This window comes from Morus notabilis, unplaced genomic scaffold (assembly GCF_000414095.1).
Source record: "Morus notabilis unplaced genomic scaffold, ASM41409v2 Scaffold49, whole genome shotgun sequence".
Lineage (NCBI taxonomy): Eukaryota > Viridiplantae > Streptophyta > Magnoliopsida > Rosales > Moraceae > Morus > Morus notabilis.
The window spans coordinates 180,927-198,314 of record NW_010358054.1 but is presented as its reverse complement, the minus strand read 5'-3'; the positions used below and the strand labels follow the sequence as shown (position 1 = coordinate 198,314).

Below are 17,388 nucleotides of genomic sequence, written 5' to 3'. Positions count from 1 at the left end.
CCTATAATTAATTATCATTTAACTTAGCCCGTTTCTTGGCATGAAATTTCTCAACAAATTTATCATATTTTCTTGCAAATTTTTGAGAACCCCACCAAAATTGATAATTATAGTATTTAGTTGCATTATCAAGATTACAACTGTCCTTGCCAAGCTTTACAAGAGAGAGAGAGCACAAAACAATTCCACAACTCAAAGTTGAAGACCACAGACAAGGCATTAAGGCCAAACTTGTTTATGTAACTTGGTCATTTGACGATCAAACTTTTAACTTATTTATGGAATGTATATTTTTGTTCAACAAATTGATTACTCACTAATGATCCTTTTAGTTGTAATTATATTGTGAATGAAGAAATGAAGAAATGAAAAAAAAATAATAATAATAATAATAATAATTAATTATCATAAATCTATTGTTAAAAAACTCAAAATCATAGCATTATGTTTTTTTTTTTTAAGTCAAACAAGTATTTCTAAATACCAAAAACAATTATATATATTTAAGTTTCATACCATGTTTAATTTGGTCATTTTACATACCCACAACAATTCAACCTCAAAATTTACCAAACGCTATTACACTGATTTTAAAACTAACACAGCTACTATAATTACAGTTTACCAAACACTCAGCTGCTTCTTATAACAGCTACTACTTCCTTTAGTACAGCTAAAAACAATTTTTCTAAAATCCACAGCACTACCAAACTAAGCCCTTTTGCTTGTGACCCCAGTGGCTTCTATCGCCAAAAGTGATTGCTCATATATAAGAACCTCTTTACCTCAAAAGAAAACGCATCTTATGCACAATTTATAAGCAAATGACCCACTGACAAGCGTCACGCTTCCATAATAAATAGAACAAAAAAACTAAAAACAGGTTGACATTTGATATTTAGGGAGAAAGGTGCTGACCATATTTGCTTCACTTGTAGCCAGAGTCTAGAGCGCAAAAAACCACTTTCTAGTTTAAAAGCTCGGAGAACTACCAAATCAGAATTATAGATGGCTCAACACTAGTTTTTGGAGGAATGTCTTTATTTCTTTGTATCAGCTTATCAGCAAAATGCAATGAAAGCTAAATTTTTATGCACTTAGACAATGATTCTACCAAGTTTTGGTGACCATACAAAATCTGGCAATCTTTTCTAGGAATATTTTTCTTATATAAGTTACTGTCCAATTAGGGACAAATTCTATCCATAAACTCACTAGTTGTTCAAAGATGAGATAATTACTGCTTTTAGTGGTCCTATATGACCTTCTAAACGGAGTTCCTTTCAGGATAATTTCCTAACAATCTATTGACACTCTTTTTCCTTCCTGCTTAAACGAGCAGCTCTTAACTCATAAAGCCTCCAGGCATGGTAGGTGGGACTTGCGACGAAGCTTGTCCCTGTGAAACCAACTGTGACCGACCCGGACCTTGAACATAAGCTTGACCCATTCCTGTACCTACCATCTGTTGTTGCGGTGGAATTTGTTGTTGCTGCATTTGCTGCAGCTGTTGCAGTTGAGGAAGCTGTTGCTGCTGCGTTTGAAGTCCTGAGAGCTGATTCTGTTGTTGTTGCAGCTGCGGAAGTGGTTGCTGTTGTTGCAATTGTGACATTTGTTGCTGCTGTTGCAATGGCGGAAGTTGTTGCGGTTGTTGTAATTGCGGCATTTGCTGCTGCTGTTGCAGTTGGGGAAGCTGCTGCTGCTGCTGTTGTAATTGCGGCATCTGTTGTGGTTGTAGTTGGGGAAGCTGCTGCTGCTGTTGTAGTTGAGGAAGCTGCTGCTGTTGTTGCAGTTGAGGAAGTTGCTGCTGTTGTTGAAGTTGAGGAAGCTGTTGTTGAAGTTGAGGAAGCTGTTGTTGTTGCTGCAACTGGGGATGTTGTTGTAGCTGAGGATGTTGTTGTTGTTGTTGCATTTGTTGCTGTTGCTGCATCTGTTGCTGTTGTTGCTGCTGCTGAGATATTTGTGGCTTAAAAACGACCATGTCCTGGTTACACAAAGATCCCTTAGGATACTGGTAGAATCTGACAGAAATACTAGAGCATGAAATGTGTAATATTTAAGGAACTTTTTCCTGGCCCAAGGTTTAATTAATGATAATTTTGATGATAACAAACAATTGCAAAGAATTAATCTTGAATTTTTATAAGCAAAATTAACAATTATGATCAACTCAAGATTTGAAAGAAAAAGATTGAAGATGGATAAAGAGCTTGAAGTTTGAAGATTCACAGGACTAGTCTACTAGGTTATCTTAGTCTTGTATTGCTTGAGTGAGCGTTCAATTCTTGTTTCAATGGTTTTGACTCGACACGCACACTTTAAAGATTCACATTTTACAAAATTGCAAAAAAATCTATTCATAGCGATTTTTTAAAGTAGAGAGAAGTATTTTTTGAGACATAAACGTGTACTCAATCAAGATATTGAGAATAAATTTTCTTTGTATCAAGATCAAGTTGATAGGAAATGAAAAACAAGACAAATTTTTGCAGTGGATCAGCAATAGAGAGATAATTCTTCACTGCACATTTTCAGTAGACTTGTTCGAGGGTTTTAAGCATTTCTGGTCAACCCATGAGAAGGTCCAGTGGATCGGTATAATTTAAACTGGATATATTTTTTTCCCCGTATATTAGTGTTTTTGAGGTTTAAAATTGTCAAATAACTAATGCAAAAGATCTCAACTTGTCAAAAACATTCTCATACTTTTTCAAAGCAAAATGGCATTTACTACTGCTTAGAAAGAGCATTGATTACAAAAACACTCTTGAGCTAACCTTGTGGCAAGCACTTCATTGAGTGTTCACATATCTCCTAGCTTGAAAACTCGTATCAAAACATTACTAGGAGAGATTCCTGAATGAAGCAAACTTTCTAAACAAAAATCAAGAGTAAAGGTTGCCAATCCCTAAGTTAATTTGGTGTGGAAAGGATAGCTGACATCCAAATTGAAACTTGACAATCGTTGAAGGTGCGGTGAACCTCGGGTAGAGAAGTCACCGATTGTACTTGGAGATATTGTGCCAAAAAGATTATCAAGAAAGTGGAATTGGTCAAACTCAAATTGCTTGGTAACAGTGGATGTAGGCTTATCGCCAAACCACTATAAATCTCGTTTAAAATTTCTTCTCTCCTTACTCTTTTTGTTCATTGCAAATGTTCAGTTGATTTGTGAAGATAGCTCTACAGTGCATAATTGGTTGATAATCCTTTTTGTTGAGTTTTGCATAATGTGTATTATGATATTGATTCTTGAGATTGAATATTAGTGGTAAGCTTTTCTAATAATTATAAAACTTTTAAAATATTTTTAAAATCCAATTCACCCACTTTTGGGTAGTCATTTTGGGCTAACACCTTCAAAATCAAAAGCGACATGTACATGTTGAAAACAATTTAACTTGTTACCAACTGGATAGCTATGAAATAAAATGTTACTGTAATTTTGCTGGCCACTTTTGATATTGAAGAAACCTTGAAAAGTTTTATAGTGGATGTAAAAGAATTGGAATCCATTTAGACTTGGAATTTATCGACCTGTTTGGAAGTGCTTTTGAAATGGTTTTGTTTTGGGTCTGAGAAAGGAAATAAGAAATTTTTTGGGAATAGTGCTAAGTAATTTCTAAATTAAGTTCGGTTATTTAAGAGATTGTTTTTAAGTATGAGAAAAGGTGAAACTGTGTTTGGTTATTTAATTGATACATTAGGTAATTAATTAGTAAAAATAATTAGGATATTAGTAATTAATATATTAGTAATATGCTAATAATTGTAAGTATCTTTAATTACCAATTATTAGTAAGTAATAGCTAATTAGTAGGACTAACAATAATTATTATAATAACAATTAATTAGTATTTAGTAAATAATTGTATATTAGTAAATCATTTAGTTTATTAATTAATAGCTACGGTTAATTAATTCAATAGTTAAGGCAAACTTTAGTTCAATCCATTCTTGCAAGTATGCCAATATATTATATGTCCCTTTTCAAGATGCCTGGGTCGGTAGTTTAACTGTTGGAGAGGGTTATGCAGTCTTTTCTTTGGGACAACCAGGAGGGTGGTAAATTGAAGAGCTTGGTAGCTTGGGACACCATTACAAGGAGTAAGAAAAATGGAGGTTGTGTAGGTTTCCTTTGGAACAAAATTCATCATGGGCTAGAGTCACACGAAGTATGGGTTGCAACCTAATGGCTGGGATTTGAACGTTGTGACTAGAGGATCCTTTAGAAATCCTTGGAAATTTATCTCTCAGGAGCTGAATTCTGATAGACTCTAGATCGAATTGGCAACAATTAAGACTAATCGGAGACAAATTTGTCACCGGAAAGCTTGAATTACTAACAATAGCAGAAATTCAGTTACAGATTGGGTATGGGGATTTTCGAGAGATCCTGTGCTCTCCCTAACTAACTTCTCTCGGAAGCTTTACAAGAAAAACAGAATGAAATGTCTAATTCTATCTCCAACCTATTCATACACAAGTCTAACTAACTTCTACCTCCCTTGCTGACTCAGACTCCGACTCCGACTCAGCCCCCCTCTTTTCCTCCTCCTTCTTTCCATCAAACAAATTCTTACGCTTCCTTCTAGCATAAGTGAAGCGCACAGGGGGCTTATCATTACTCCCGCCCCAAAGACGCACCTTGTCCTCAAGGTGGAAATGAGGAAACTGGTCATTCATGACATCAAATGATTCCCAAGTGGCGTCATGCTCCGGCAGATTCTCCCAACGAATCAGCACCTCTAAGTCAGTGCGCCCGCCATGAAGCCGTTGACGCACTCCAAGCAAAACCGCTGGGGCAACCAGGAGCTCCAGATCCCTAAATAACTACGGGGGCAGCTGTGAAACGGCCTGATCCTGTCCCACGGCCCGGTGTAATTGAGAGACATGAAACACCAGAGGTATAGCCGCATCCGCCGGCAACTCAAGTCGGTAAGCCACTGGACCAACACGCTTAGTAACCTCATAAGGTTCGTAAAAACGTGGGCTTAACTTTTCATTGCGTCGACGGGCTAACGAGACTTGCCGATACGGTCGCAACTTGAGATACACCAAGTCGCCCACCTCAAATTGAACATCACAGCGTTTATTGTCCGCCACGGCCTTCATCTTCTGTTGGGCACGCAAGAGATGAAACTTGAGAAGATCTAACATAGCATCCCGGTCCATCAGTTGCCGTTCCACGGACTCCACCGGCGACACCCCCAACCCATAGCGTAGCAAGGGAGGAGGAGCGCGTCCATACACCACTTGAAATGGTGTCATCTGCGTAGAAGTGTGGAACGAAGTATTGTACCAGTATTCCGCCCACGACAACCACCTATGCCACTGGCCGGGCTTATCTGCCGAAAAACAACGTAAGTATGTTTCGACGCACCTGTTAACGACCTCCGTCTGCCCGTCGGATTGGGGATGGTATGCTGTGCTTCGGGAAAGTATAGTCCCCATTTGCTTGTGAAGCTCCGTCCAGAAGTGGCTGAGAAAAATTTGGTCCCTGTTCGACACAATGGTGCGAGGAACACCATGAAGCCGTACCACCTCTTGGATGAATCGTCATGCCACTGCCTCTGCTGAAAAAGGATGCTTGAGGGCCAGAAAATGGGCATATTTGCCGAGGCGATCCACAACTACCAAAATAGCATCGAAACCATCTGATCGTGGCAGCCCCTCAATGAAGTCCAAAGAAACATCCTCCCACACTTGGGCGGGTATAGGAAGTGGTTGCAAGAGCTCACTAGGAGCCAAAGTCGAGGCCTTGCAACGTTGGCACACCTCGCACGCTGCCACATAAGAAGTCACATCTTTCTTCATGCCCACCCAATGCCAATCGGCAGCAATCCGCCTATAGGTCTTTAATTCCCCTGAATGTCCCCCTAACACGCCCTTATGATAGGAACGTAAGAGTTGCTGCACGATAGGAGATTTCGAAGGAACAACCATGCGGCCCCGAAAAAACAACCTCCCCTGCCGGATGGAATACCCAGGGTGCGCCCCTGAGTCATGTTGAAGATCCGACCAAATAGTTGCCAACCGGGCATCCTGTAACACTTGCTGATGTATGGTCTCGGAATTGATGACGAACGTGGCGACCAAAACATTGAGATCCGAGGCAGCCATGCAGCGGGACAAGGCATCCGCCGCTCGATTCTCAACTCCCGGGCGGTATTGGATCTCGAAATCGTAACCCAACAACTTAGTTAACCATTTCTGGTGCTCCATATTCACTAGACGCTGCTCTAGCAAATATTTTAGGCTACGCTGATCAGTCCGGATGACAAAATGGCGTCCCAATAGGTACGGCCGCCACTTTTGATAGCCAACACAATTGCCATTAATTCTCGCTCATACACTGATTTACCTCGAGCTTGGGCGGATAATACCTGACTGAAGAATGCTATAAGCCGCTGCTCCTACATCAAGACAGCCCCTACACCAAACCCGGAAGCATCCGATTCAAGAACAAAGAGTTTGGTGAAGTCCGGTAATGCCAATACCGGAACTTGTGTCATGGCCTGCTTTAGATTATTAAATGCTTGGGCAACCCCTTCATCCCACCGAAAACAGTCCTTCCGAAGCAAATTCGTCAAGGGTCCCGCCATTTGACTATAGCCGGCCACAAATTTCCGGTAGTAACCGGTCAATCCCAAGAATCCTCTCAATTCCCGTAAATTCGCAGGAATTGGCCATTGCAACATGGCTGAAATTTTGGCCGGGTCCGCCGATACTCCTTGGTCGGACACAATATGTCCCAAATACTCTATTGATCGTTGACCAAAACTACACTTCTTTTCATTGGCATAAAGGTGGTGACGCTGCAATTCTTCTAACACCTGTGCGAGATGGAACTCATGTTCTTCCAACGAATGGCTATAAATGAGTATATCGTCAAAGAAAACAAGCACAAATTTGCGGAGAAAAGCTCGCAAAACCTCGTTCACAAGGGATTGAAAAGTCGCCGGAGCGTTCGTCAAACCGAAAGGCATAACGAGGAATTCGTAGTGCCCTTCATGAGTACGGAATGCCGTTTTCGGCACATCTTCCGGACGCACCCGAATTTGGTGGTAACCCGACTTGAGGACAATCTTGGAGAAAATTGTTGCTCCGTGAAGTTCGTCAAGGAGATCCTCAATAACGGGGATCGGAAAACGATCGGGCACCGTTTCCTTATTTAAGGCGCGGTAATCCACACAAAATCGCCAACTCCCATCCTTTTTCTTTACTAAAAGCACAGGACTGGAGTACGGACTAACGCTCGCTTGGATGATACCGGCTGCCAACATTTCCCCAACCAGCCGCTCAATCTCCGTTTTCTGAATATAAGGATACCGATATGGTCGAACGTTTATTGGCGATGTTCCTTCCTTTAACACAATGGCATGATCTTTTGCCCTGGCGGGTGGTAACCCCTCCGGCAAATCAAAAACCCTAGCAAACTTCTCTAATACTGACTTCAGCCCCAGTTGTACTTCCTCCTCAACTTCCCTCTCTTTGTCACTCGGTTTCACCACTAGATTTCCTAACTCCACCCAAACCCCTTGGCCTTCCCGTCTCAGAGCTCGCATCAACACCTTGAGGGCGACCGGCGATTTGTTCAGACTTGGATCTCCACGTAGTGTCACGTGGCAATCACCTAAATTGAACTTCATGAATAAAGTGTTCCAGTTCACCGTGACTACACCCAGAGTTTCTAGCCACTGAATTCCTAAGATTACATGGGAACTTCCCAATTCTAACGGTAGAAAATCCTCCACCACTTCAACCTCTTGCAAGGTAACCACCACTCCCCTACAAACACCCTCTCCTTTCACAGAGACCCCGGTTCCCATAACCACCCGTATCCATTAGTTTTATCAATGTTCAGTCCCAATTTTTTAAACAAATCACAAGAAATAAAGTTGTGGGTAGCCCCACTATCAATCAAAATTATTACCTCGCACCCCCGTATGATTCCCCTGAGTTTCATCGTCTTCGGTGCCGTGAGACCTACCACTGAGTTGAGTGACAATTCCACCAACTCCTCCTCCTCTACAGTCTCATACTTCTCGTCCGCTTGTTTTTCAAGGTCTTCCTCTTCTTCCTCCCTGACGATCAATACCTGTAACTCCCGATTGGGACAACGATGGCCGAAACTATATTTACCGTCGCAACGGTAACATAGACCTTTTTCCCTTTTGGCCTGCAGTTCCGCGTCGGTCAACCTTCTAAAAGGGGCCGCGCCGCCTCCCGTCCCGGTGTTCTTCTCTGTCGCCGTTGGGTTTCTTTCCGTCGGTGCTCCCATGTTTCTCGGTGTTGCTCCAGAATATCCCTGACCGGCTTTGTAACCAGAAGGGCCCGTATTCACATTTTAACTCCTATTCCAGAAAAAAAATTTGTGGGCCTTGTGGGCCTGTTACTCTTGGTCCACATACAGATTGATTACGCTCCTCCACCCGCTGGGCTACCTCCATTATTCGGCCCAGCCGTTCAGGTTTCATCAGTCTTATTTCCGCCCTAATCTCCGGTTTCAGACCTTTGACGAACGTGCTCTCCAGGACTTGCTCCGAGAGCTCTGTTAATGGTGCCGCCAGAATCTCAAATTGTCTCCGGTAATCTCTCACCGTTGTTTCCTGCCGGAGTGACAAGAACTTCTCGCATAGGCTCCCTTCTTGCATAGGACGAAAACGTTCTAAAAGCATCAACTTCAGCACCATCCAGCTCCGGATCGGACTGCGACCATCCTCCCACTGGAACCACGCCAAGGCCTCCCCTTCCAGGCTTACCACCGCCACATCCAACTTTTCCCTCTCCGTCATCTTGTTCATGGCGAAGTATCTTTCGGCTCGAATGCTCCAACCATCAGGATTCTCACCGTCAAATACTGGCATTTCTACCCGTCGAGTACATAATTCAGCACGTATTCCACCTTCTCGGTGCAAATCTTCCCTCGGCGCCGGCGGATCTGCCGTTGTTCCTTCTGCGGCCCACGGTGGCTCCATATTTCCCAAGTCCCTCTGCCTCATCAACAAATCCATCCTCTCAAGCAACAACTCCATTCCTTGTTCCAGCCTAGGAATCTTCTTCAGATCCTCCCGGATTCCTTCTAATTCCTTCTGGAATTCTTCCCTAGGTCCTTCCGTCTTCTCCTTCTCGTGTCCGTCAGTGCGTCTCGTCATTCCAAGATCGAGTGCTCTGCTACCAAATGATAGACTCTAGATCGAATTGGCAACAATTAAGACTAATCGGAGACAAATTTGTCACCGGAAAGCTTGAATTACTAACAATGGCAGAAATTCAGTTACAGATTGGGTATGGGGATTTTCGAGAGATCCTGTACTCTCCCTAACTAACTTCTCTCGGAAGCTTTACAAGAAAAATAGAATGAAATGTCTAATTCTATCTCCAACCTATTTATACACAAGTCTAACTAACTTCTAACTCCCTTGCTGACTCAGACTCCGACTCAGCCCCCCTCCTTTCCTCCTCCTTCTTTCCATCAAACAAATCCTTACGCTTCCTTCTAGCATAAGTGAAGCGCATAGGGGGCTTATCAAATTCTCTTCTTCAAAATGTCAAATTGAGTGTGGGAAACGGCAACATAATCTTTTTTTGGAAAGATAAATGGTGTGACAATGAACCTTTGGAGTGTTTATTTCCGCGGCTCTTTAGCTTTTTGGCGTTTCCAAATGCTTTAATTTATGATATTATATCATTGTCTAGTAATGATGAGTCAAATTGGAACCCTAGTTTTAGGAGAGGCCTCAATGATAGAGAGGTGGAGGATTTGCATTCTCTACTTCAAGTTCTTAATTTCGTTTCAAATTATTCAGCTTCATCTAATCGTAGAGTGTGGTTGTGTGATCCCTTAGGTTCTTTGTGTCAATCCCATTTGAGTTCCTTAGTGGACAAAGTTGATATCCCGAATTTTGAACCTTTAAAATTCATTTGGAAGTCTTGTGTCCCATAGAATTAAAGTCTTTGCTTGGTTGGTCTTTCATGGGAAACTTTTGCTGCGTTTGGAGCAAGGATTCATGCCATGGTTCGGATTATGGTTCGTGGCTCGCTACAGTGTTTTCTCTCATAAAAAAACACACCTTAACTGAGAATGGTTTTGAATCATGGTTCTGAACCCATGAACCAAACGTCCACTTAATACCTGCGATAGGGTACAGAGGAGAAACCCTCATTTGGTGCTCTCCCCATCTTGGTGTGTTCTCTGCAAGGAAAATGAAGAAACTACTGATCACCTACTACTACATTGTAGGATTGCCAGGTCACTTTGGAAAAAGCTAAGTGTGGAGGTGGGTTTTAGTTGGGCAACTCCAGCAAAGTGTAGTTCTTAGATGGTTGAGAGAGTTGTGGATTTTGGTTCTAACAAGGCCAGAGTCCTATGGAATAGTACGGTGCTTTCATTACTATGGTCTCTGTGGATGGAAGGAATAGTAGAATTTTTTAGGAAAAGGAGATGGAGACAACTGATACTTTTGAGAAGGCTAAATTCTCTGCATCGCTATGGGCTGCTTCAGATAAAGCATTTAAAGGGTTCCCATGTTCTTTTTGTTATTTTGAATTGGAAATATATAATAGGGAATTGATTTGAGAGATTGGTTTCTGTGTTTATCCTGTTCTTTTAGTTTTGGTCAGCTTTTCAAACCTGGCCATTTTGTTTCTTTTCGGCTTGAGGATGCCTTGTCCTCTGCCTTTGTTATTGATTTTTATCAATAGAGTTTTTATTATAAAAAAAAAATTTAACTAAATATTTAACCTCTAATTATCTTTTTTTTTTATAGGAAAGAAATTTCAATAATCACATGAAAAATAAACAATTATCTAATTATTTATTTATTTAATTACTATTAATTATTTAATAAATAATTGTTAATTATTAATATATTTAATGATTACTTGATTAGTAATTAATTAATGCTGCTACGTCCTAGAAAAATAGAATGAGAAAGGAAAAACAACTTTGGGCTTTTTCTTTTCTTTTTTTTTTAAAGACTATTTCCTAACTAAACGAGGCATTCCTGAAAAAACATACCACATAAACGCTATTTAAAAACAGTTTCCAAAACAGCTACATCTAGAAATACGAAAATCGATTTTGGAAATAGAAACAAATGGGCCCATGTTTTTTAGGGATTTTCAGTTCACAGGAATCTCACCCCAGGGAAAAGCATTCCAATCAAGCGGCAAGCTTTGTCAGAAACAGATAGCAGCAGCGTCTGGGACGGTAGTTGGATGACTGCACACTGAAGAAAGGAAAAATGACAAATCCATTATCAGAAAAATCATATGATACAATAGTCAGCGATTTCATATAAATAACAGAAAAAAAATCTAAAATAATATGCAATTGAGTCTTCATTAGTATCCAACACTGTCCAAGACTAATTCCCATTCTTACATAGCATAATCTAACTACCAAACGTATAAATGAACTTAACCAAATACTCTTTTACAAGATAGTACATTACTCAGCAGTAAATAAACAAAACTCTGGGTTATGATGGTCCAACCGCTTGACCATCTCCAATGCAAACGCAAAATCAATGCTATATTCGCTACTAAAAACTATAAAAGTGACATATTTGGGGCCTGTTTAGTTCGCTGATTCGAGTTTTTAATTCGAGTTGAGATGTAACTTTATGTGAGAGCTTTTTACTATAACAAAAAAGTTAGATGTGACTGTTTCTGAGAGCTTTTTACTATAGCAAAACTCGAATCGGTGAAATGAACGGGGCCTTGATGTGCTATACTATTCTGTACTCCAATGCATAATGTTATGGTAATATACTTGGAATGCAAACAAGACAGAGATCAAAATGAAAAGAAAGTGAGATACACTCGACTTGCAGTTGGGAAAACAAAGAAAGAGAGGGAAAAGCCTCCTGATAATTTGACATCACAATGGCCCTATCTATTCCCAGAAGATACAACACAGTACAAAAATTTGTTGTGGAAGGTAAAGCTATTCAAAAAAACCGAAAAATCAACACTGACCAACAAACCGACCGTAGAAAATTGAAAAACTCACAAACCAAAGTAAACCAGTGAGCCGAACTGACCACCATTACACTTGTTAAAAAAAAAAAAAGGAAGAGAGAATTTTACAGCTACTAAGGGTAGAACCCATGCTCGGAAAGGAAATAGCAGACTCTTATTGCTGATCTAGGCACAAAATCCACGTATTTCAAAACTTGAAAATGACAAAGGTTGAAAGTCTCAAATCGCAAACACACTGACATTTCTCTCTCCCACACTCTATGTAAGGGACTAAAGCCTCAAGACCGATTTCACACTTCATATTTAAAGCCTTATGACCTATCTTCTTTGGTTTAAAAGCTGAAATAGGTTTTTCTCAAGGAGAAAAAAATAGGGAGAATGTAGTAATAGCATATTTATGAAATTAAATTAAGTAAATAGCAGATTTTAAAACTATTTGAAATAAATAGCAATTTACGTGGTAAATGAATCATTTACAGCGTAAATGTGTAAATGGTTCATTTACAGCTAGTAAAAATATTTTGTTCACGTAAAATTCCTTTAATTGATAAAAAGATTTTTTAGCACGTAAGTTATTTTTTACGAGTCATAAATGAATCATTTACCGTGTAAATGATTCATTTACCACTTAAATTGCTATTTACTTCAAATAGTATTAAAATATGCTATTTACTTAATTTAGTTTTAAAAATCTACTATTTACTACAATTTTCCTTATACTACAGTTTACAATGAGCTTGCCACTCATTTACCATTGCCACGCTTACTACTCTACTCAAGTCTTGAACTTCTAAATTCTAACAAGGTAAGAGGAAACTGTTATTTTGAAAAGCTATGTGAAATTAATAGGTTGCTACATATCAATTAAAAAAAGAGAAGAAAATATAGACTTACAAGCTTTTTTTCCTGCAACTGACCAAGAAACCCATGCTGATTCATTGCCCGAAAAACTAGAAAATCTGCTTTTCCAACATATTGCCTGAGGTCAATGCAATTAAATTAACAAAGGTCAGATTATATCATTTCAAGGAAAAAAATCTATAGAAATAGACGAGATATAAAATTTTGCAGGAGCAATTACTTGTTATTCATGTGGTCTTGAGATATAAGCCTAACAATTTGCATCGTCGCTGGCCAATTTGCTGCAAGTCTGAAATATGTGGAAAAGACAGGCCGTTAAATAAAATAAGAATCGAGTGTAAAAACCACAAGAAAATTAAAAAATTAAAAAAATTTGGGAAAATGTAAACATGGGTATTTGAAAGTTGATAAAACTCAAGTTTATAGACCATATATAATAAATAAGCAGTGGCAACTGAAAGTGTAATATTTTGTAGGACTTGTACAAATACTTCAACAGTTTGGAATATTAGTTTCATGGGTTCTTACTTTTAAACTAAAATTAAATTGAACATTTAAAATTTTCTTTGAACGGTGAAAAAATTTCCTAGACTCCATTTCTTTTCTTTTCTTAAAATAAATAAATAAATAAATAAAATAAAATAAAATAAATTGAAAAAAAATTTGATGGACTTACGTCTCTGAAGCCGTAGCATTCCTGTAGCCCTGACAAAAAAGATAGCAACCATTAGTTTGTATTGTGATAAAATATAGGGGGATACAGCATGGTTATAATGAAAAAGATTGACTGAAGAAGCACAAAAATGACAAGTACAAAAACATCATAGGGGGTATAACATTTACAACAAATACTTGTTATTCTACACAGAAACAACAGGTTTGGAATACGAAAAGAGCAGAATCCTAGTAAATGCACAAGGGAAGACCCAAACTACAAAGGAAAACAAAACCCTGAAACAAACCTCCTAAGAAGAAAAAGAATATATATATATATATATATGTATATGTATACGGTAGTAGAACATACTTCCAATCTGGTGATAAATACAGGTTGTCCTTGTCTCTGCCCTGATAAATTTCCCTGCATATGTGTGATGATTTAATTATAAGCAATTACTCTTGTAAGGGGGAAAAAAAACAATTAAACTAGAGACCACAACTCATAGCTTCTTTTTTTTTTTTTTTTTTTTAAAAAGGAAGAAAAAGAAGGAAAAGGAAGAAAAAGAAGGAAAAGGGAAGAAAAGAAAAAGGAAATCTTCCTCGATAATTAGAACTCGCTTTGTTAATTACAGTTGCTGTGTTCCATCAGGGGGGAAAACAAGCTTTCTGCCTAACAAATAAAGTTGATGTCCAAGGGAAAGAAAAAATTTTAGGACTATAGGTTCATTTCCAAAGATTTCCATTCTTGTTCAGTTATGAGAGAAGAGTAAGAAGAACAAGGTGTCAATTTGTACACCTAATATAAACATCTCTATAAGTCCATAATCGTCTATGAAGAATTAACTTGAAACAGCTGTACATTGCATTTATCAATTTTCAACTTAATTGAGAAACAACCTAAACAAGAGGCGGGGATGCTGAAAATTTATCAGTTCTCCAATTTCCATAGATAAAGAACTTGGAAAGGCCAAGACTAAAATACAATTTTTGACACTGACGATGAGACACATTGTAAGATAACAAAATCATGAAACTGTAGAACGTTGTAACCAGGTATAAGCACATCCATCTCCAATATCTTCCACATATATAGGAGACTTACCTCCCAGACCTTCACATATTTGGATGCTTGAGGAGCAGTTGAAGCCTGTTGTGACATTGGGATGCTAGCTGCTGAATTGTTGTTTACACCAAGCGGCTGCATCCCGGATTGTACTTGCTGAGACATTCCAGGAGTAGGCATCATTGTGCCAGTTCCAGAAGAGACAACAGATTGACCAAGGCCGCTTATCATGTTTTGATTCATGCCCATTCCAGTTTGCACCATTTGTGCACCTGAGATATTTCCTTGGCTCATGGTAGGTACAGACTGACCCATACTAACACCTCCTTGGAGATTATTCATCGGTTGAGAGACCCCAATGTTTGAATTTCCAGACACATTTGAAGTAGCTGCACTGAATGTACTAAGACCAGGGGTTTGGGTAACCTGTGTCAGAGGCCCAGACCCAGGTAATGATGTTATCGCTGGTTGACCAGATGGCAATATGTTTTGAGCAGGTGTAGAAGATGCCATTCCATTAGATATCATGTTTGACATGTGCATTCCAATAGGAGTTTGACCCATAGGTAAGGCTGCAGAGTTTATGACTTGATGTTTTGCCAACAGATTGTTCAGGATGTTCACATTTGCAGGAGCAGGTCCCACAGGACGCAGCGGTTGTGATATACTACTCACTATAGGTTTCAAATCTGGCCCATTCTCATTGTTTGAGATCATGTCTTGAGAACAGAAGATGGTGAAGAAGTCTGCAACGGGACTCCTTGGGAAGCAGCACGAACAACAGAGTGAATGTGTGGAAAAGTGGGTCCAGAAACCATGGAACTTACAGTACTTGGCTCCTGAAGATTTGTTTATGAGATCAAAACCATTCTAAGATACCTTAAAGTAACAAAATTGAAATGGAAAACAACCATCATTTCCATAGAGTGGAGCAAGAAAATGGAAATATAAATGAATCTTACCACTTTTACAGTAGCAGGAGGCATGTTTCCAACAGAAATTGGTTGCCGGTTCATAACAGATCCATTCACTAAGGATAAGAAAAATGATGTTAGTCTTCTTCAATGACAAATTTTCTCAGAAGTTTTAACTTTTTTTTTTTTTTGGCCATTTTCAAATTCGTGTTCATTTACATGAGAAATTAATTAAAGTGCAAACATCGGCCATCAAAGCACTAATGAACAAAAAGAAAGCATAATAAAGGAATCCTTTATTGAATTCCAATTGTCAGAAAGCATATGTTATCAAAGCACCTATAACTGGGTAAAATAGCTTTATCCACATGGCGAAAGTTAAAAGTGCAGAATAAATAAGAAAAATTCAAAGCATGCAAGTTAATTGATATTTTTGTTTATAAATCAAACTCAGGCGATAAAAGGGAAAGGATCCTAAAAGTATAAGTTGATTGAAATCCATGACATATTGACATACACCATATTACAAAAAGGATCACCAAATTGCCCACAATACATAACCTGATGGCATAGAAGTTGGAGGTGGCCCCGTAACAGAAGGAACAGAAGCCATGTCCATTTTTACAGGACTCTGATTTGATGGCAAACTTGGAACTCTGAGAGCAGCACGAGCCTCCAAAAAATTCTCAGACAGTAGAACAAGAAAATAAGGGTTTTTTGCATTATCTATAGGAGGATCGTTTGCTCGGGGATTGCGCTTTCCCTGTATTTAAAAGTGAAAATTCGGGGGAAGTTAATTTGAAGATTATCATTCCATCGACATTGAATTCAATGTGCCCAAAAAGCTAACACTTCTACATGGTAGCTCAAGCCATTTATTTTGGAGTCTCAGGTCACATAAGACATGCAAAAAACGTAGGGAAGGAATTAGCAGATTGAGAGACGTGATTGAGATAATAAACACGTCCTGTTTACAATTTGAAAAGCTTTGAAGAAGAGGAAGATAAAGAATAAGAAATTCAGTTGATGTATGGAATGTTACCACATTGTATATTGCTCGAAGCTTAGGAAGCTGCTTTGGAGAAATGACTGACAGAGAAACCAAGCACTGCAGGGAAAATTAGAAACTCAACAACTGTGATGTGCAACCCTTGTGGAGTTAAAAAAAGGAAAAGAAAATGCTGGCAGACTAAGGAAAAATAACTACTTGTTCTTTTCACAACTCAAGTTCTTTTGCTACAGTGTTTTTCTCACAAAAATTCAAATTCAACTTTTTTGCTAGTGTTATCTCTCACATAAAAAAATTTGAGTCATGACTTGAGTTGTGGAAAGAACACGCCCGTAACATTACCTGAGCAAATGATTTAGCAATGGTCTCAGTGTCAGATAGACGGTTTTCTGTTTGTCCGTCAATATTTTCACTCTGTTCTAAGTTTTGCACTTGTGGTCGAAAGACAGGAGTGGACAGGGGGTGAGGGTTACTTGCAGAAATAAGAATACAATGCCTTTGACAATCCATATTTGGTTGACTCTGATTTCCATTTTGCACAGAGGTAAACATCTAAAATATTCAATAGAAAAAGAAACGTTGTTAAAAGCCGGAACATGGACACAAATAAGGGTCAAAAAATCATTCCTTCAAAAAAAAAATAAATAAATAAAATAAAAAATAAAATAAAAACAAAACAAAAAAATGTCACAGAAAAACATGACACACCATTAGAGCTTCAGAAAGCCCTTCCGCAACTCATCCCCAAAAGCTAGCTTGTAGGGAGAGGGTGCCCAAATGGTTATAAACCCACATGCTAAGCCCATACTTTAGCAATGTGGGACTCAACCAGGATCCTAACATATCCCCACGCTTCCGATACCGACGTCCACGGCGGCCCACTCTGGATGGCC

The 17,388-nt window shown here is 39.0% G+C and overlaps 1 protein-coding gene across 1 annotated transcript; it reads right to left on the bottom strand.

Moving 5' to 3' along the window:
* Window positions 1–849: 849 nt before the first annotated feature.
* LOC21397085 (mediator of RNA polymerase II transcription subunit 25) lies at window positions 850–17,278 on the bottom strand. Its single transcript, XM_024161218.1, is given in 13 exon segments — window positions 850–1,984; window positions 11,148–11,234; window positions 12,883–12,967; window positions 13,070–13,138; window positions 13,526–13,554; window positions 13,877–13,930; window positions 14,612–15,303; window positions 15,306–15,411; window positions 15,535–15,602; window positions 16,048–16,249; window positions 16,529–16,594; window positions 16,838–17,047; window positions 17,204–17,278. Coding segments are annotated over 13 exon segments (2,310 nt in total). The 5' UTR covers window positions 17,207–17,278; the 3' UTR covers window positions 850–1,345.
* Between the last annotated feature and the right edge of the window lie 110 nt (window positions 17,279–17,388).